Raw genomic sequence first — 17,696 nt, forward strand, 5'->3', positions numbered from 1 at the left:
TTGAGTGTAATAAATCTGTTTTTATTCTCTGGCAGAGAGAGAAGTTCAGAGAGGGAATACAGTAAAAACACTGAGGTTGGTGCAAAACAGAAAACAGCTCACAAAATGTCTGAAAGGTGATCATTCCTAAAAGAGGAAAATGCTGGTCCATGATCTGCAGTTTAAGACAAGTAATCATCATAACATAGAAAAGGTGAGATTAGAACTAGGGTCAGCTACAGGGGTACCAGTCAGTGAAAAAGAGCGGGATTGACTCTTTAAAAAGCCTAGGGTACGTTCAACCATGCAATCCTACTAAGGAACGAGCCAGCCAGTCAACCTCCATTCACCAACCTTCATGCATATATACTCATGCATACAAGCAGCAGAAAGTTACAAGGTATCTGTACTACTGTCCATTGAAATACAATCCTATGTCTTAACGAAGCCTCCAGTCTGCTAGATAACGTTACAGTTCTGAATATTGTCAATCAGATGGGGAAATACTGAATAACTAATAAACAGCAGAATAATTCATTCTTATTCTATACCATAACCCATGTCCTTTCAGGGCTCGACTGCCATTTAACATCTCGGCGGTCTGTCCATGCACATCCATCTAGTCATTTGTACATACAATGCTTTAATCAACAGTAGAAAGGAGTTACAGGCGTGGCACTTTGAAAGAGTAGAAGAACATTGAGTACCTGATCAGACCGTTTCTACCAAGATGTGAAAGTTTCCTAACAACAAGTAACAATAACTGAGAAAATACCCAGTACTGTATACACAGGTGATTAAAATATTGTTTGAGAGCACTAGTGTATTATAGCACAGCATATCATTATCCTGACCAGAGATGAGTGGTGGGAGGTGAGTGATTGGGCTGTCTGTCATAGCAGCTGGGCAGTTATTTAGGTCCAACAGCAGAGGGCAATGTTGTGCTTGTCTGCGGCCACAATTACCATAGCAGCAAGCAGAACATAATAATTAGTCTGAGCCCTCGACTCACATACGTTCCACCATTATATACACACAGAGACCCTGAAGGTTCAGTTTAGTATCCTAAGCTATTACAAATACATTAATTTGACCTACGACCATTTTGATAGGAATAAAAGTGCTTTATATTGTTACTGTGGTGGAAATGTACCAGAGACTAGGATAAAAACATGAAGCCAATTCATGTTGAGGACTTGGTGCAGCAGAGCTCTGAAGAGCTATGAATGAAATATGTTCTTATCCTCAAGTAACCCAACACTAAGATGTCTCTATTCATTGTCACCAGAGAACACTTCTCCTCAATGTCATTTGATTCCCACAGCAGTAGATACATTTCAGTAGTTGCCTTTTGATTACAATTGAATATTATTTTGGTATTGCCTAACACATTTAGAACCATGAAAAAATATGGTTTTGACTTAAGGCACCCATTTCCTTGAAACATTTTGTATTATTACTGGGAATACAATTCACACGTTTTATAAAATCATCCAGTAGAGTTGAAGAACGAGGAGACTCAGTTGATACTGTATATCTTCAAGGTGGTCTGTTTTTTGCATGTTGGTCCCCCACTGATGACCTAGCTCTGGCACAAAACATACTGACACCAGTCTCAAAACAAACTGTACAACAAGAGGCTGAAAAACCCTTTGTAACATGGACCTTTTACAACATAATAAATACAACCACACATCACACACCGACAGGGCCTCTCAAAACACAATGTATGAACTCATCCACTAAAACATTATGTCTGATAATCTGGCTTCTAAGACTTGGAAGGGTCTTGTGTTCCACTTGTAGTTTTGAGGAGGCTATGACCTGGTCCAACGGGTTGGTGGGTGAGAGCCCTGGTTGGGACAGGGACACCAACACAGAAAGTTTCAATTGTAGCGATCACAATTGTATTGTTTTAGATCACTGGGGTCAGGAAAGGTATTGAACAACAACACCCTTCGATTCTCCAAAATGTTCTGCTACTTCTACCCAAAATGATAGCCCGTATCAAATGTAGCAACTATTCATATTTCCTTCATCTAGGGGAGATCTAGAGTATGTAACAAAGGGCATAACCGCTAATTACTTGTGTATTAGCCTCAGGCTAACTTACTTAAAACAAAGTAGCAGGGCACAATATTTGGCAACATGGGTGAATAAAACAAGTGGTTGTGAGAGTGCGGTTATCTGGTAGGTGACACACAGAGGGAGGAAGGTTGGTGAATGACAGTCTGTAGTGCAGCTTAGCCACACTGGGAATGAATGCTGAGGCATCGATCATCCTGAGGGGTCTCCCTACATAACCAGTATCTGTGCTGTTGGCATGTTAGTGTTATACGTTGGGCCATTACAGTGGGCCTTTGTGCTGACTGCAAGCCTCACCATCGCGAGAGAGATAGAAGTCCTTTAACAAAGAACTTGTAAAAAAGATGTCCCTCATGAATATTTTAATTTGTTCATCTTCAAAAAGTTGATTTAAATAACAAGTACTGTAGTAGGTCCCCTGATCAATCAGCTCTGCAGATATCCTTGCACAATGGCTTAAAATTCTACATTTGCCAGAAGGTTTGTTGGTTCAGTCTTAAAGGGTGGGGTAAAATAAGATGCCTCTCCCTTGAGATGTCTCTAGGAGACCTGATTGTTGTCCAGCCTCTTCTCCACAGCTTTGAGGAGGAGCTCAGAGTACTGCTCCAGCAGAGCCAGAGTCCTCTCCTCCCCTGAGCCTGATCCCCCTGTGCCTGGTCCTACAGGCCGGCAGCCCAGCGTACACAGGGAGCCTCCTGCTGCCGGTTCTCCAGAGGGAGATGGTAGTGAGCTCTGGGGCAGGGAGCTCAGCTCGGCCCTCACAACCTCAAAGGCCTCAGACAGGACCCGGGCCATCTCATGCTGCTCCTGCCTGGAGGCTACAGGCACACTGTTCACCTGCAAGACACAGACATTACCACACAAATGAAGTGTATGGAACTGTTCTAAGATGTTGTTGTACATTGATTGTTGTATATCAACAGCACATTTCATCTCTGCATCTCCCAGACAGAGATAGTGGTCTATAAAATAGTAGCCTTTCAGTGAGTAACTCACCATCCTGTAGAACCGGGAGGCCTTCCTAAACGAGTTCTGTAGCTCGCTGGCCAACACCTTGCACGACTCCATACTGAGAGAATCGTCTATTTAAGAGGAGAGAGTTGTGGTACATTGCTAAGGCTCGCGCTGCTTAAACCAACAACTACAAGACAATAGGTTATTGGGCAACAGTAGGGCAATATGCCAATATAAGAAACATGTTGTCAACAATACGTAACCATAGAATTTGGTATGTTTGATCTTTTACACAAGGGACGGAAACACAGCAGGACAAGGACCATTATTAATGAAAAGCGAGAGATGAGACCAAGAGATTAAGAGAGTGGTAGAGTGAGAGAGAGAGAAAGAATGAGAGCATGCCTCACCAATCGAGAGAAACCGGTTAAGTGACGGAGGACATGGACAGGGTGAAGGTGAAGAGTACATGGGGGTGGAGACAGCAGGCCACAGTGCACCAGTAGTAAAGAAGTGCTTGGTGCTGGTCAGGCCCAGACGCAGAGATGACAGGGTGAAGGAGGGAGAACGCTGGAGCAAACCTGTGTGGTCCTGGCCGGGCCCTCGTTGTGACAGCAGGTAGACCGGATTGCCCTGAAGAGACAGCTCCGTCACGGGGCTCTCCTCCTGGGTCAGGCCCTGGCTTTCCTCTGTCTTTGGCTGTTCCAGTCTGTTGTCTACAACAAGGGCCTCAGGACGCAGCTCCGCGGTGAGACCAAGCTGCTCCGCCTCAGGGCTCAGCACTGGGCTAGTCTCCCAAGGAGCAGCAGGGGAGGGGGACAGTGCAATGACTAGCTGGACGTTGTTGAAGAGCAGTGGTGGTTGATTCTGGCCCTGCTGGGGCAATGAGCTAACTGGGGATCTGGGGGAGAGGTTGTCCTCTTTGACAGTCTTGGAGGAAGTGGTGGTGGTCTTGGAGGTACCGTTGGGTGTGAAGACTGCCAGGGAGGGCTTGTCTGGGAGGGACTTGGAGATGTCCAGGTTGAGCTGGGGCTGGGTGCTGCACGTCAGCTTGGCCTGCAGACTCTTGGTGGTTGGGTTAGGGTTAGAGCTAGCTATGAGGTTGGGGATAACAGCAGCTTGGGGCATGGCTAAACCCATCCCTGAGAGGGAGGAGGACGCCGAGGAGACCATGGCCACTGGGAAAGATGCTTTAGTACTCGGACTCTGGGAGGAGCAGCTCTGACTCTTGGTCGTTGGAGGGTTGGAGGTGTTGGAACTACTTCCAGACTCTTCCTCAGTCACGTTTAGGTTGTCTCCCATGGACACGGAGCGGGACATCTTGGCCATGGAACTGGTGGTGGGGCTCATGTAGGAGCAGCGGGACTTTAGACTCCTGGGCATAGTGGCTGTGCTGTGGCTGGTACTGGTGTTGTCCTGAGGCTGGGGGAGGTGGGGCTGCAGAAGGGGGGCACGCTGGGCAGTGTGCTGCGGGGGGTGGTGGGGAGTGTCACTTGACCCTCGCTGGCCTGGGAGTGATGGAACTGAGAGTGATGGGGCAGGGGGGCCACCTCCTTGGGGGGCCGAGACAGGGTTAGAGGCATGTCTACTGGTAACAAGAGAGAGACAGAGAATAAAGGTAAATGATTAGGCTATGCAGGCCAGGGCAACAACATCTGTCTCTTATCAGAAATGGTTTTAGTCATGAGAATATTTGGGAACAGATTTACGAAATTAAACTCATTTGTAGCTGAATTCCTGGTGATTTCAGTATTTTTTTGGTCCTCAAGCCGCCTGCTGCCGACCAATGTTTTACACAGGTCCCTAGTGTCTGGGCTGGAGCGTGAAGTCATTAGCTCTGCTGGTCGGCTACTACAAAGCAACCTAGACGTCCGTTTTGGGCAAAAATGTGTATTTATTATGAAGTTCGATCCCCACAGTGAATTATTTTCAAGTTTGCTACAAATGTTGATCTTTAATTAAACAGTGATCCGTTCTGACATGTTTTTTGTCTCACAGGACCACGTGCTCACACAGACCCAATCACGGACCGGGCAGGCTACGAGGAGGCTTGCGCTCGCATGCCATAGACATAAGGTTGTTGTTCAGGCAGGATGAATACGACTACATCGACCATGATCCTTTGCTGAGCAACATGAAGCAACATGGAACGCTACAAATGTAAAAAAGTTCCGGCTTCATGAGCCATCGGGAGTTTCCCATAGGAATATGTGGATGACGTCAGCGCCATCACCATCTACTGGTTTTATACCATACATAGAACATAAGACGAGGACCTTTTTAAATCATAACATTGTCCATTAATACATTATCATGACATTATCACAATCCCTTCCTTAGTGTCTCACCCTCAGTGTGCAGGTTCTGGACTGACTGGGACTTCCTCATGCCTGTAGTTGTGAGGTGAGAGGCTGCAGCCTTGGTCACAGGGCTGACCATCCTACGGGAGTCCACTGCAGGGTTAAACAGCTTCTTCCTCAGAGGAGAGGCCCGCAGATTAAGAAACTTCTCCGTAGTGTCCACTACTTCTAGTCTCCCGGTGGGGCCCTTTTGAGAGTCTTCTGAGACCTTCCTCTGGCTATGGGCTTGGCTCTGGTCTCTGTCCTGGTTGTGCTCCATGAGAGGCCTCACCTGAGAGACCAGGGGCTTCACCACACCGCTGCCTACCTTCCCCTCACCAATGCTCTTAGATAGGAATGGAAAGGAGGTCCTGCTAAAAAGGAAAAACTACGAGTCATTCAGCTGGGACTGTTTGTCAAAATATTCAGTTGATTTAAAATTATATTTCACGTTTGAGATAAATTAGTATGGTTTAAGTGATTTTCTTTGATCAACTAACTGGCATACCTTCCAGTAGAGCATTGAGACAGGAACTTGGAGGAGATGCTGATATTGTCAGGGGTGGCAGCTCTCGTCGGACTTACTGACAATCAGAGAGGATTAATACAATTGATACATCTGGAAAATAGTTGAACTATTACCGTGTGTGTCTTTGTTATGTGTAAACTACTATGTCTCATGTACTCCTGGCAGCACAATCAATTTCCCTGTGTGGACAATAGTCTCTGGGTGCAGCTCAATAATATTTATTTTCTCTTGAAATGTGCACGCATTCACTACTTCTATTTACAATAGCATTGGATTGGTGGAGGCAGGGGATAGTGGGAGTTTCCACCAACATGTCTTATACCAGTCAAGGAGAAGGTAACTGGGATGTAGACTCTGTTCTTACCTGGGTTGTTAAGCTCAGCCAGGTTGCCAAAGTGCTGTTTGAGGAAGGCCTCCTGGTCGGGGGTCTGGGGTACTACCGTCACCCCCTTGGCATCTCTCCTCCCTATGCCCCCCTCCTCTTCCACCTCCAGTTCCTCCAGGTCCAATTCAGAGGAGTTCCCATCCACACTGAGAGGGTCCGTGGGCTCAGGGTCTGACACACAGACAATTTGATTAACTAGTGGAGGTACATTGCATAAAAACCTCCACAGGGAAACTGTGTGTGTGTGTGTGAGCCCTATGTGTGTGTGTGTGTGTGTGTGTGGTTGTGTGGGGCTCACCCTCTCCAGGTGGCTGCTGCTGACTGTCTGGGCTGGACAGTCTGCTGCTGGAGTAGTCCACAGAGCAGGCGCTGTCTGGGCTGTGTTTGTCATGGTGACCCTGGCTCCACTGGTTGTGGTTCTGGTACCCCTTCACACTCCTGCTGGCCCCAGGCCCAGGCAGCAGCTCCTTCACCAGGTACTCACTACAGAGAGAGAAACACACATAGTAGAGTGTAAGTTTATTAAAGTGCTAGGATGCATCCCAAATGCCACCATATTCCCTATACAGTGCACTACTTATGACCTGGGTCCATAGGGAATAGGGTACCAAGTGTTACTACACAATATAACAGCAATTGATAAAACATTACATAGTGAAAACAACATTCCAGACCCTAAGTATCTGGATATATGGATTAGATGGTACAGTATGTACAGTGCCTTCAGAAACTATTCACAGTCCTTGAAGTTGACCACATGTTGTTGTTTTACAGCCTGAATTTAAAACTGAATTTTTAAACTTGGTCACTGGCCCACACACAATACCCCATAATGTCAAAGTGGAAGGATGCCCACACACAATACCCCATAATGTCAAAGTGGAAGGATGCCCACACACAATACCCCATAATGTCAAAGTGGAAGGATGCCCACACACAATACCCCATAATGTCAAAGTGGAAGGATGCCCACACACAATACCCCATAATGTCAAAGTGGAAGGATGCCCACACACAATACCACATAATGTCAAAGTGGAAGGATGCCCACACACAATACCCCATAATGTCAAAGTGGAAGGATGCCCACACACAATACCGCATAATGTCAAAGTGGAAGGATGCCCACACACAATACCCCATAATGTCAAAGTGGAAGGATGCCCACACACAATACCCCATAATGTCAAAGTGGAAGGATGCCCACACACAATACCCCATAATGTCAAAGTGGAAGGATGTCCCACACAATACCCCATAATGTCAAAGTGGAAGGATGCCCACACACAATACCCCATAATGTCAAAGTGGAAGGATGCCCACACACAATACCCCATAATGTCAAAGTGGAAGGATGCCCACACACAATACCCCATAATGTCAAAGTGGAAGGATGCCCACACACAATACCCCATAATGTCAAAGTGGAAGGATGCCCACACACAATACCCCATAATGTCAAAGTGGAAGGATGCCCACACACAATACCCCATAATGTCAAAGTGGAAGGACGTTCCCATAGCAACGATAAAAACATTCCCAAACCAGAAACCGTGGATTGATGGCAGCATTCGCGTGAAACTGAAAGCGCGAACCACTGCTTTTAATCAGGGCAAGGTGTCTGGTAACATGTCCGAATATAAACAATGCAGCTATTCCCTCCGCAAGGCTATTAAACAAGCTAAGCGTCAGTACAGAGACAAAGTGGAATCTCAATTCAATGGCTCAGACACAAGAGGCATGTGGCAGGGTCTACAGTCAATCACGGACTACAAGAAGAAACCCAGCCCAGTCACGGACCAGGATGTCTTGCTCCCAGGCAGACTAAATAACTTTTTTGCCCGCTTTGAGGACAATACAGTGCCACTGACACGGCCTGCAACGAAAACATGCGGTCTCTCCTTCACTGCAGCCGAGGTGAGTAAGACATTTAAACGTGTTAACCCTCGCAAGGCTGCAGGCCCAGACGGCATCCCCAGCCGCGCCCTCAGAGCATGCGCAGACCAGCTGGCCGGTGTGTTTACGGACATATTCAATCAATCCCTATACCAGTCTGCTGTTCCCACATGCTTCAAGAGGGCCACCATTGTTCCTGTTCCCAAGAAAGCTAAGGTAACTGAGCTAAACGACTACCGCCCCGTAGCACTCACTTCCGTCATCATGAAGTGCTTTGAGAGACTAGTCAAGAACCATATCACCTCCACCCTACCTGACACCCTAGACCCACTCCAATTTGCTTACCGCCCAAATAGGTCCACAGACGATGCAATCTCAACCACACTGCACACTGCCCTAACCCACCTGGACAAGAGGAATACCTATGTGAGAATGCTGTTCATCGACTACAGCTCGGCATTCAACACCATAGTACCCTCCAAGCTCGTCATCAAGCTCGAGACCCTGGGTCTCGACCCCGCCCTGTGCAACTGGGTACTGGACTTCCTGACGGGCCGCCCCCAGGTGGTGAGGGTAGGCAACAACATCTCCTCCCCGCTGATCCTCAACACGGGGCCCCACAAGGGTGCGTTCTGAGCCCTCTCCTGTACTCCCTGTTCACCCACGACTGCGTGGCCACGCACGCCTCCAACTCAATCATCAAGTTTGCGGACGACACAACAGTGGTAGGCTTGATTACCAACAACGACGAGACGGCCTACAGGGAGGAGGTGAGGGCCCTCGGAGTGTGGTGTCAGGAAAATAACCTCACACTCAACGTCAACAAAACTAAGGAGATGATTGTGGACTTCAGGAAACAGCAGAGGGAACACCCCTATCCACATCGATGGAACAGTAGTGGAGAGGGTAGCAAGTTTTAAGTTCCTCGGCATACACATCACAGACAAACTGAATTGGTCCACTCACACTGACAGCGTCGTGAAGAAGGCGCAGCAGCGCCTCTTCAACCTCAGGAGGCTGAAGAAATTCGGCTTGTCACCAAAAGCACTCACAAACTTCTACAGATGCACAATCGAGAGCATCCTGGCGGGCTGTATCACCGCCTGGTACGGCAACTGCTCCGCCTCAACCGTAAGGCTCTCCAGAGGGTAGTGAGGTCTGCACAACGCATCACCGGGGGCAAACTACCTGCCCTCCAGGACACCTACACCACCCGATGTTACAGGAAGGCCATAAAGATCATCAAGGACATCAACCACCCGAACCACTGCCTGTTCACCCCGCTATCATCCAGAAGGCGAGGTCAGTACAGGTGCATCAAAGCTGGGACTGAGAGACTGAAAAACAGCTTCTATCTCAAGGCTATCAGACTGTTAAACAGCCACCATTGAGTGGCTGCTGCCAACACACTGTCATTGACACTGACCCAACTCCAGCCACTTTAATAATGGGAATTGATGGGAAAATGTAAATATATCACTAGCCACTTTAAACAATGCTACCTTATATAATGTTACTTACCCTACATTATTCATCTCATATGCATACGTATATACTCTACTCTACATCATCGACTGCATCCTTATGTAATACATGTATCACTAGCCACTTTAACTATGCCACTTTGTTTACTTTGTCTACATACTCATCTCATATGTATATACTGTACTCGATACCATCTACTGTATGCTGCTCTGTACCATCACTCACTCATATATCCTTATGTACATATTCTTTATCCCCTTACACTGTGTATAAGACAGTAGTTTTAGAATTGTTAGTTAGATTACTTGTTGGTTATCACTGCATTGTCGGAACTAGAAGCACAAGCATTTCGCTACACTCGCATTAACATCTGCTAACCATGTGTATGTGACAAATAAAATTTGATTTGATTTGATTTGATTTTGCCCACACACAATACCCCATAATGTCAAAGTGGAAGGATGCTTTCTAAATGTTCACAAATTAATTAAAAATGAAAATCTGAAATGTCTTGAGTCAATATGTATTCAACCCCTTTGTTATGGCAAATCTAAATAACAAGTCACATAATAAGTTACATGGACTCACTCTGAGCACAATAATAGTGTTTAACATGATTTTTGAATGACTACCTCATCTATGTACCCCACACATACAATTATCGGAAAAGTTTCACATTCGAGCAGTGAATTTCAAACACAGATTCAACCACAAAAACCAGGGAGGTTTTCCAATGCCTCGCTAAGAAGGGCACTTATTGGTAGCTGTGTAAAAATTAAATAAACCGACATTGAATATCCATTTGAGCATGGTGACGTTATTAATTACACTTTGCATGGTGTATCAATACACCCAGTCATTACAAGAGATACAGGCGTCCTTCCTAACTCAGTTGCCGGAGAGGAAGGAAACCGCTCAGGGGTTTCACCATGAGGCCAATGGTGACTTTAAAACAGTTACAGAGTTTAATGGTTGTGATAGAAGAAAAATGAGGATGGATCAATAACATTATAGTTACTCTACAATACTAACCTGAATGACAGTGAAAAGAAGGAAGACTGTACATAATAAAAATATTCCAAAACATACATCCTGCTTGCAACAAGGCACTAAAGTAATACTGCAAAAAAAATGTTTGCTAAGCAATTCACTTTTTGTGATTAATACAAAGTGTAATGTTTGAGGCAAATCCAATACAACACATTACTGAGTACCAATCTCCACATTTTCAGGCATTGTGATGGCTGCATCATGTTATGAGTGTGCTTGTAATCGTTAAGGACTGGGGAGGTTTTTAGAGAAAAAAGAAATGGAATGGAGCTAAGCACAGGTAAAATCCTAGAGGAAAACCTGGTTCAGTCTGCTTTCCACTAGACACTGGGAGATGAATTCACCTCCCAGCAGGACAATAAACTAAAACACAAGGCCAAATCTACGTTGGAGTTGTTTACCAAGAAGACAGTGAATGTTCCTGAGTGGCCGAGTTACAGTTTTGACTTAAATCTACGGCCTGAAAATGGTTGTCTAGTAACGATCAACAACCAATTTGACAGAACTTGAAGAATGTTGAAAATAATAAAAATGGGCAAATGTTTCAAAATCCTGGTGTGGAAAACTCTTAGAGACTTACCCAGAAAGACTTGCAGCTCTCAGAGACTTACCCAGAAAGACTGGCAGCTCTCAGGGGACTTACCCAGAAAAACTGACGGCTCTCAGGGGACTTACCCAGAAAGACTGACAGCTCTCAGGGGACTTACCCAGAAAGACTGACAGCTCTCAGAGACTTACCCAGAAAGACTGACAGCTCTCAGAGACTTACCCTGAAAGACTGACAGCTCTCAGAGACTTACCCAGAAAGACTGACAGCTCTCAGAGACTTACCCAGAAAGACTGACAGCTCTCAGAGACTTACCCAGAAAGACTGGCAGCTCTCAGGGGACTTACCCAGAAAGACTGACGGCTCTCAGGGGACTTACCCAGAAAGACTGACAGCTCTCAGGGGACTTACCCAGAAAGACTGACAGCTCTCAGAGACTTACCCAGAAAGACTGACAGCTCTCAGAGACTTACCCAGAAAGACTGACAGCTCTCAGAGACTTACCCTGAAAGACTGACAGCTCTCAGAGACTTACCCAGAAAGACTGACAGCTCTCAGGGGACTTACCTTGAAAGACAGCGGGAATCACTGTCAAAGGTGCTTCTACAAAGTATTGACTGAGGGGCATGAATACTTATATAAATTAGATATTTATTTCATTTGAAAGAAATTTGCAAAAATTGCTAAAACAATGTTTTCACTTTGTCATTATGGGGTATTGTGTGTAGATGGCTGAGACAAGAAATCAATTTAACACATTTTGAATTCAGGTTGTAACACAACAAAATGTGGAATAAGTCAAAGGTATGAATACTTTCTGAAGGCACTGCATTTAGTATACAAACTACAGTATATGATATGTAGGGGCCAGGAGTCTTACCATGTCAGAGAAAACTACAGGCCCCAACTATATTGTATGTGTACTATGATAAGGCAGGGATATACATCAATGGTGTAATGGAGAGATTGTAGAGATCCAGGAGAAAAAAGGTAGAAGCTGTGTTTACCTGACGGCTCATTTATTGATTGATTCATTTGATTGATTTACCTGCCGGCTAAGCTGACCCTGTCCTCAAAGCCGTCGGGGTACAGCACGGTGCCTGTCTCTGTGTCAGGTGTCTGTGGAGAGAGCATGATGTATTTGGGCCGCTGCTGGGACCTCTGCTCAGACTCCCCCTGCAAGAAAGACAAACATGAGAAAATACTATGAATCATAAAACATCACCTGAAATAACTGAATTGGACCTCACAATCCTCAATACACAAAATATGGATGAGAGTACCATGGTTTCATCCAACCTATTTTGTGACCCATGATTGAACATTTAGAAGTAGTAAATCCATAGGTAACATAGATGGAGTAATACATTGTCTATGCACTGTATCAAGCAGGGACAAAGTAAGGTCAGGTGGCTGTTCTCTGTTAAATTAACTCACCCATGCAGTGAGGGGTTGCAGGCTGATGGTACTGCCCAGCTCTTCCTCTCTGAATGGGTCTCTGAAGGAGTCAGAAACAGGCTGGGTCTGGGTCTTAGTGGGGGAGGAGGGGGGCATGGCGAAGGAGTCCAGCTGTCTGAGGTCTAACATGGACTTGACCATCAGATCCATGCGGTCCATGCGTCTGGACCAGCGGCGCCGCGGACGGGGACCCCTGTCCTCAGAGTGGTGACTGCCCTGGGAGGACCGCCTGCCAAAAGAGTTCTCCTACAGGACGGACGGACGGACACACACGAGTTGTGAGCCTACAGTTTATAGTGGGAAGATTCACAGACCGTGTCTGAATTAGGCTGGGGGCAGAGATGACTGAGGAAAGGCTGGGGGCAGAGATGACTGAGGAAAGGCTGGGGGCAGAGATGACTGAGGAAAAAGGCTGGGAGCAGAGATGACTGAGGAAAAAGGCTGGGGGCAGAGATGACTGAGGAAAAAGGCTGGGGGCAGAGATGACTGAGGAAAAGGCTGGGGGCAGAGATGACTGAGGAAAAAGGCTGGGGGCAGAGATGACTGAGGCTGGGGGCAGAGATGACTGAAAAGGCTGGGGGCAGAGATGACTGAGGAAAAGAGATGACTGAGGAAAAAAGGCTGGGAGCAGAGATGACTGAGGAAAAAGGCTGGGGGCAGAGATGACTGAGGAAAAAGGCTGGGGGCAGAGATGACTGAGGAAAGATGACTGAGGAAAAAGGCTGGGGGCAGAGATGACTGAGGAAAGGCTGGGGGCAGAGATGACTGAGGAAAGGCTGGGGGCAGAGATGACTGGGAAAGTTTGGGGGCAGAGATAACTGAGGAAAGGCTGGGGTCAGAGATGACTGAGGAAAGGCTGGGGTCAGAGATGACTGAGGAAAGGCTGGGGTCAGAGAGAGATGACTGAGGAAAGGCTGGGGGCAGAGATGACTGAGGAAAGGCTGGGGGCAGAGATGACTGAGGAAAGGCTGGGGGCAGAGATGACTGAGGAAAGGCTGGGGGCAGATGCCTGAGGAAAGGCTGGAGGCAGAGATGACTGAGGAAAGGCTGGAGGCAGAGATGACTGAGGAAAGGCAGAGATGATGCCTGAGGAAAGGCTGGAGGCAGAGATGACTGAGGAAAGGCTGGGGGCAGAGATGACTGAGGAAAGGCTGGGGGCAGATGACTGAGGAAGGCTGGGGGCAGAGATGACTGAGGAAGGCTGGGGGCAGAGATGACTGAGGAAAGGCTGGGGGCAGAGATGACTGAGGAAAGGCAGAGATGACTGGGGCAGAGATGACTGAGGAAAGGCTGGGGGCAGAGATGACTGAGGAAAGGCTGGGGGCAGAGATGACTGAGGAAAGGCTGGGGGCAGAGATGACTGAGGAAAGGCTGGGGGCAGAGATGACTGAGGAAAGGCTGGGGGCAGAGATGACTGAGGAAAGGCTGGGGGCAGAGATGACTGAGGAAAGGCTGGGGGCAGAGATGACTGAGGAAAGGCTGGGGGCAGAGATGACTGAGGAAAGGCTGGGGGCAGAGATGACTGAGGAAAGGCTGGGGGCAGAGATGACTGAGGAAAGGCTGGGGGCAGAGATGACTCAGGAAAGGCTGGGGGCAGAGATGACTGAGGAAAGGCTGGGGGCAGAGATGACTGAGGAAAAGCTGCTACAGAAAGACTGCTGCTACTAACCCTTTTCAGTTCATGAGAGTTGTGCTTTTCATCTGAGGTGTCTGAAAAACAAACACAAAACCAATTGATATCACAATGTGTCCTGTCAACATTGTGAAGAACCACATTCTTAATACTGCAGCTATATTGTTTGCTTGTGTACATACAGTACCAGTCAAGTTTGGACACACCTACTCATTCAAGGGTTTTTCTTTCGTTTTACAATTTTCTACATTGTAGAATAATAATGAAGACATTAAAACTATGAAATAACACATATGGAATCATGTAGTAAGCAAAACAGTGTTAAACAAATCTAAATACAGTTTAGATTTTAGATTATTCAAAGTAGCCACCCTTTGTCTTGATGACAGCTTTGCACACTCTTGTCATTCTCTCAACCAGTTTCACCTGGAATGCTTTGCCAAAAGTCCTTTGAAGGAGTTCCCACATATGCTGAGCACTTGTTGGCTGCTTTTCCTTCACTCTGCGGTCCAACTCATCCCAAACCATCTCAATTGGGTTGAGGTCGGGTGATTGACTTAGAATACGTGGACAACTACAAATACCTAGGTGTCTGGTTAGACTGTAAACTCTCCTTCCAGACCCACATCAAACATCTCCAATCCAAAGTTAAATCTAGAATTGGCTTCCTATTTCGCAACAAAGCATCCTTCACTCATGCTGCCAAACATACCCTTGTAAAACTGACCATCCTACCAATCCTCGACTTCGGCGATGTCATTTACAAAATAGCCTCCAATACCCTACTCAACAAATTGGATGCAGTCTATCACAGTGCAATCCGTTTTGTCACCAAAGCCCCATATACTACCCACCATTGCGACCTGTACGCTCTCGTTGGCTGGCCCTCGCTTCATACTCGTTGCCAAACCCACTGGCTCCATGTCATCTACAAGACCCTGCAAGGTAAAGTCCCCCCTTATCTCAGCTCGCTGGTCACCATAGCATCACCCACCTGTAGCACGCGCTCCAGCAGGTATATCTCTCTGGTCACCCCCAAAACTAATTCTTTCTTTGGCCGCCTCTCCTTCCAGTTCTCTGCTGCCAATGACTGGAACGAACTACAAAAATCTCTGAAACTGGAAACACATATCTCCCTCACTAACTTTAAGCACAAGCTGTCAGAGGAGCTCACAGATTACTGCACCTGTACATAGCCCACCTATAATTTAGCCCAAACAACTACCTCTTTCCCTACTGTATTTATTTTATTTTATTTATTTTGTTCCTTTGCACCCAATTATTTTTATTTCTACTTAGCACATTCTTCCACTGCAAATCTACCATTCCAGTGTTTTACTTGCTGTATTGTATTTACTTTGCCACCATGGCGTTTTTTTGCCTTTACCTCCCTCATCCCACCTCATTTGCTCACATCGTATATAGACTTGTTTATACTGTATTATTGACTGTATGTTTGTTTTACTCCATGTGTAACTCTGTGTCGTTGTATGTGTCGAAATGCTTTGCTTTATCTTGGCCAGGTCGTAATTGTAAATGAGAACTTGTTCTCAACTTGCCTACCTGGTTAAATAAAGGTGGAATAAAAAATAAAAAATTGTGGAGGCAAGGTTATCTGACGCAGCACTCCATCACTCTCTTTCTCGGTCAAATAGCCCTTAAACAGCCTGGAGGTGTGTTGGGTCATTGTCTTGTTGAAAAACAAATGATAGTCCCACTAAGCGCAAACCAGATGGGATGGCGTATCGCTGCAGAATGCTGTGGTAGCATAGTTGGTTAAGTGTGCCTTGAATTCTAAGTAAATCACTGACAGTGTCACCAGCAAAGCACCCCCACACCTCCTCCTCCATGCTTCACGGTGGGAACCACACGTACGGAGATCATCCGTTCACCTACTCCGAGTTTCACAAAGACATGGTGGTTGGAACCAAAAATCTCAAATTTGGACTCATCAGACCAAAGGGCAGATCTCCACCGGTCTGATGTCCATTGCTCGTCTTTCAAGGACCAAGCAAGTATCTTCTTCTTATTGGGGTCCATTAGTAGTGGTTTCTTTGCAGTAAATCGCCAGATTGAATGAACTTCATGTCATAAAGTAATGACAGACTGTCGTTTCTCTTTGCTTATTTGAGCTATTCTTGCCATAATATTGAGTTGGTCTTTTACCAAATAGGGCTATCTTCTGTATACCACCCCTACCTTGTCACAACACAACTGATTGGATCAAACGCATTAAGAAGGAAAGAAAATCACACAAATTAACTTATTTTGACTGGTACTGTATGTTAAGTGAGATACCAACTTGTCTCTTCCCCTGCACTGCAGCCTGACACCATGTAAGGAGAGACCCTCTCTTCCTCATCCTCTTCTTCTATCCCCTCCTCCTCCACCTCTTTGTCACTGTCAGAGGACATGGTGACAATGGGAGGGGTGCTATGTACCTCTCTCCTGGTGCTGCACAGGACAGACAGAGAATAGAACACACACTATTAGGTGACAATAGTCAAACGGAACATGTTGTATGCCTCCTAAATGGCACCGTATTCCCTATATAGAGCCCTATGGCTCCTGGTCAAAAGTAGTGCACTATATAGGGAATAGGGTGCCATTTGGGAAGCACAGAGTGCATTTGCAGTTGACATTGAATAACTCACATAATAACTAGCAATAAGCCTGTAGACAAACAAGGGGGCGGCAGGTATCCTAGTGGTTAAGAGCGTTGGGCCAGTAACCAACATGGTTGCTGGTTCAAATCCCAGAGCAGACAAAGTGGAAAATCTGTCGATGTGCCCACGAGCAAGGCACTTAACCCTAGTTCCTCTGCTAAATGACTCAAATGTAAACAATTCAGGATTAACACTTGTCTTCACTCCATCAATCAAATGTATTATGTCAATTGGCATTCAGAATATGTGTGTCTCCACTAAGTTATGTAAACGTTATGTTTGCTTTCTATGGGTATTAGCTAGCACAACACATGTTATCCCATTAACTACATACCCTTTGTCCCATGAGGAGCTAACAGCAACAAGAGAACAAACAACAACAGGAATAAGTCATATGAGTCAAGGTATTAGTGTGCTTAATACTGCAGATACCTGAGATTGCAAGGTTTGTGAAGTGGGGTCTTCTGAACTGGCTTGCCATTCTGCTTGAGGTCCGAGAGACGCTGTCTCATACTGATGGTCAGCTCCGGGGCCAGACGCCACACAAAGATACAGCTATCACCAGACACAGTTATCATGTGCTTGCAGTCATTGGTAAACTTCATTCCAGTCACAACCTCTGTGAAAAAGAAAAAAGACAAACAAATGAAAATAAGGAAATATCTGGGCACTCAATTATGGACATTTTTT

General features: G+C 46.2%; 1 protein-coding gene across 1 annotated transcript in view; it reads right to left on the reverse strand.

Moving 5' to 3' along the window:
- Positions 1-17,696, reverse strand: part of LOC115138715 (mitogen-activated protein kinase-binding protein 1-like) — a 68,423-nt gene continuing 50,727 nt past the window's right edge. The window contains 13 exon segments of the mRNA XM_065025797.1: positions 1-2,901; positions 3,061-3,146; positions 3,429-4,442; positions 4,445-4,603; positions 5,367-5,731; positions 5,866-5,941; positions 6,251-6,442; positions 6,570-6,754; positions 12,298-12,425; positions 12,687-12,953; positions 14,377-14,417; positions 16,643-16,794; positions 17,439-17,625. Coding sequence (XP_064881869.1) covers positions 2,605-2,901; positions 3,061-3,146; positions 3,429-4,442; positions 4,445-4,603; positions 5,367-5,731; positions 5,866-5,941; positions 6,251-6,442; positions 6,570-6,754; positions 12,298-12,425; positions 12,687-12,953; positions 14,377-14,417; positions 16,643-16,794; positions 17,439-17,625 — 3,149 coding nt within the window. The 3' untranslated portion in view covers positions 1-2,604.

Source organism: Oncorhynchus nerka, linkage group LG12 (assembly GCF_034236695.1).
Source record: "Oncorhynchus nerka isolate Pitt River linkage group LG12, Oner_Uvic_2.0, whole genome shotgun sequence".
Taxonomy (NCBI): domain Eukaryota; kingdom Metazoa; phylum Chordata; class Actinopteri; order Salmoniformes; family Salmonidae; genus Oncorhynchus; species Oncorhynchus nerka.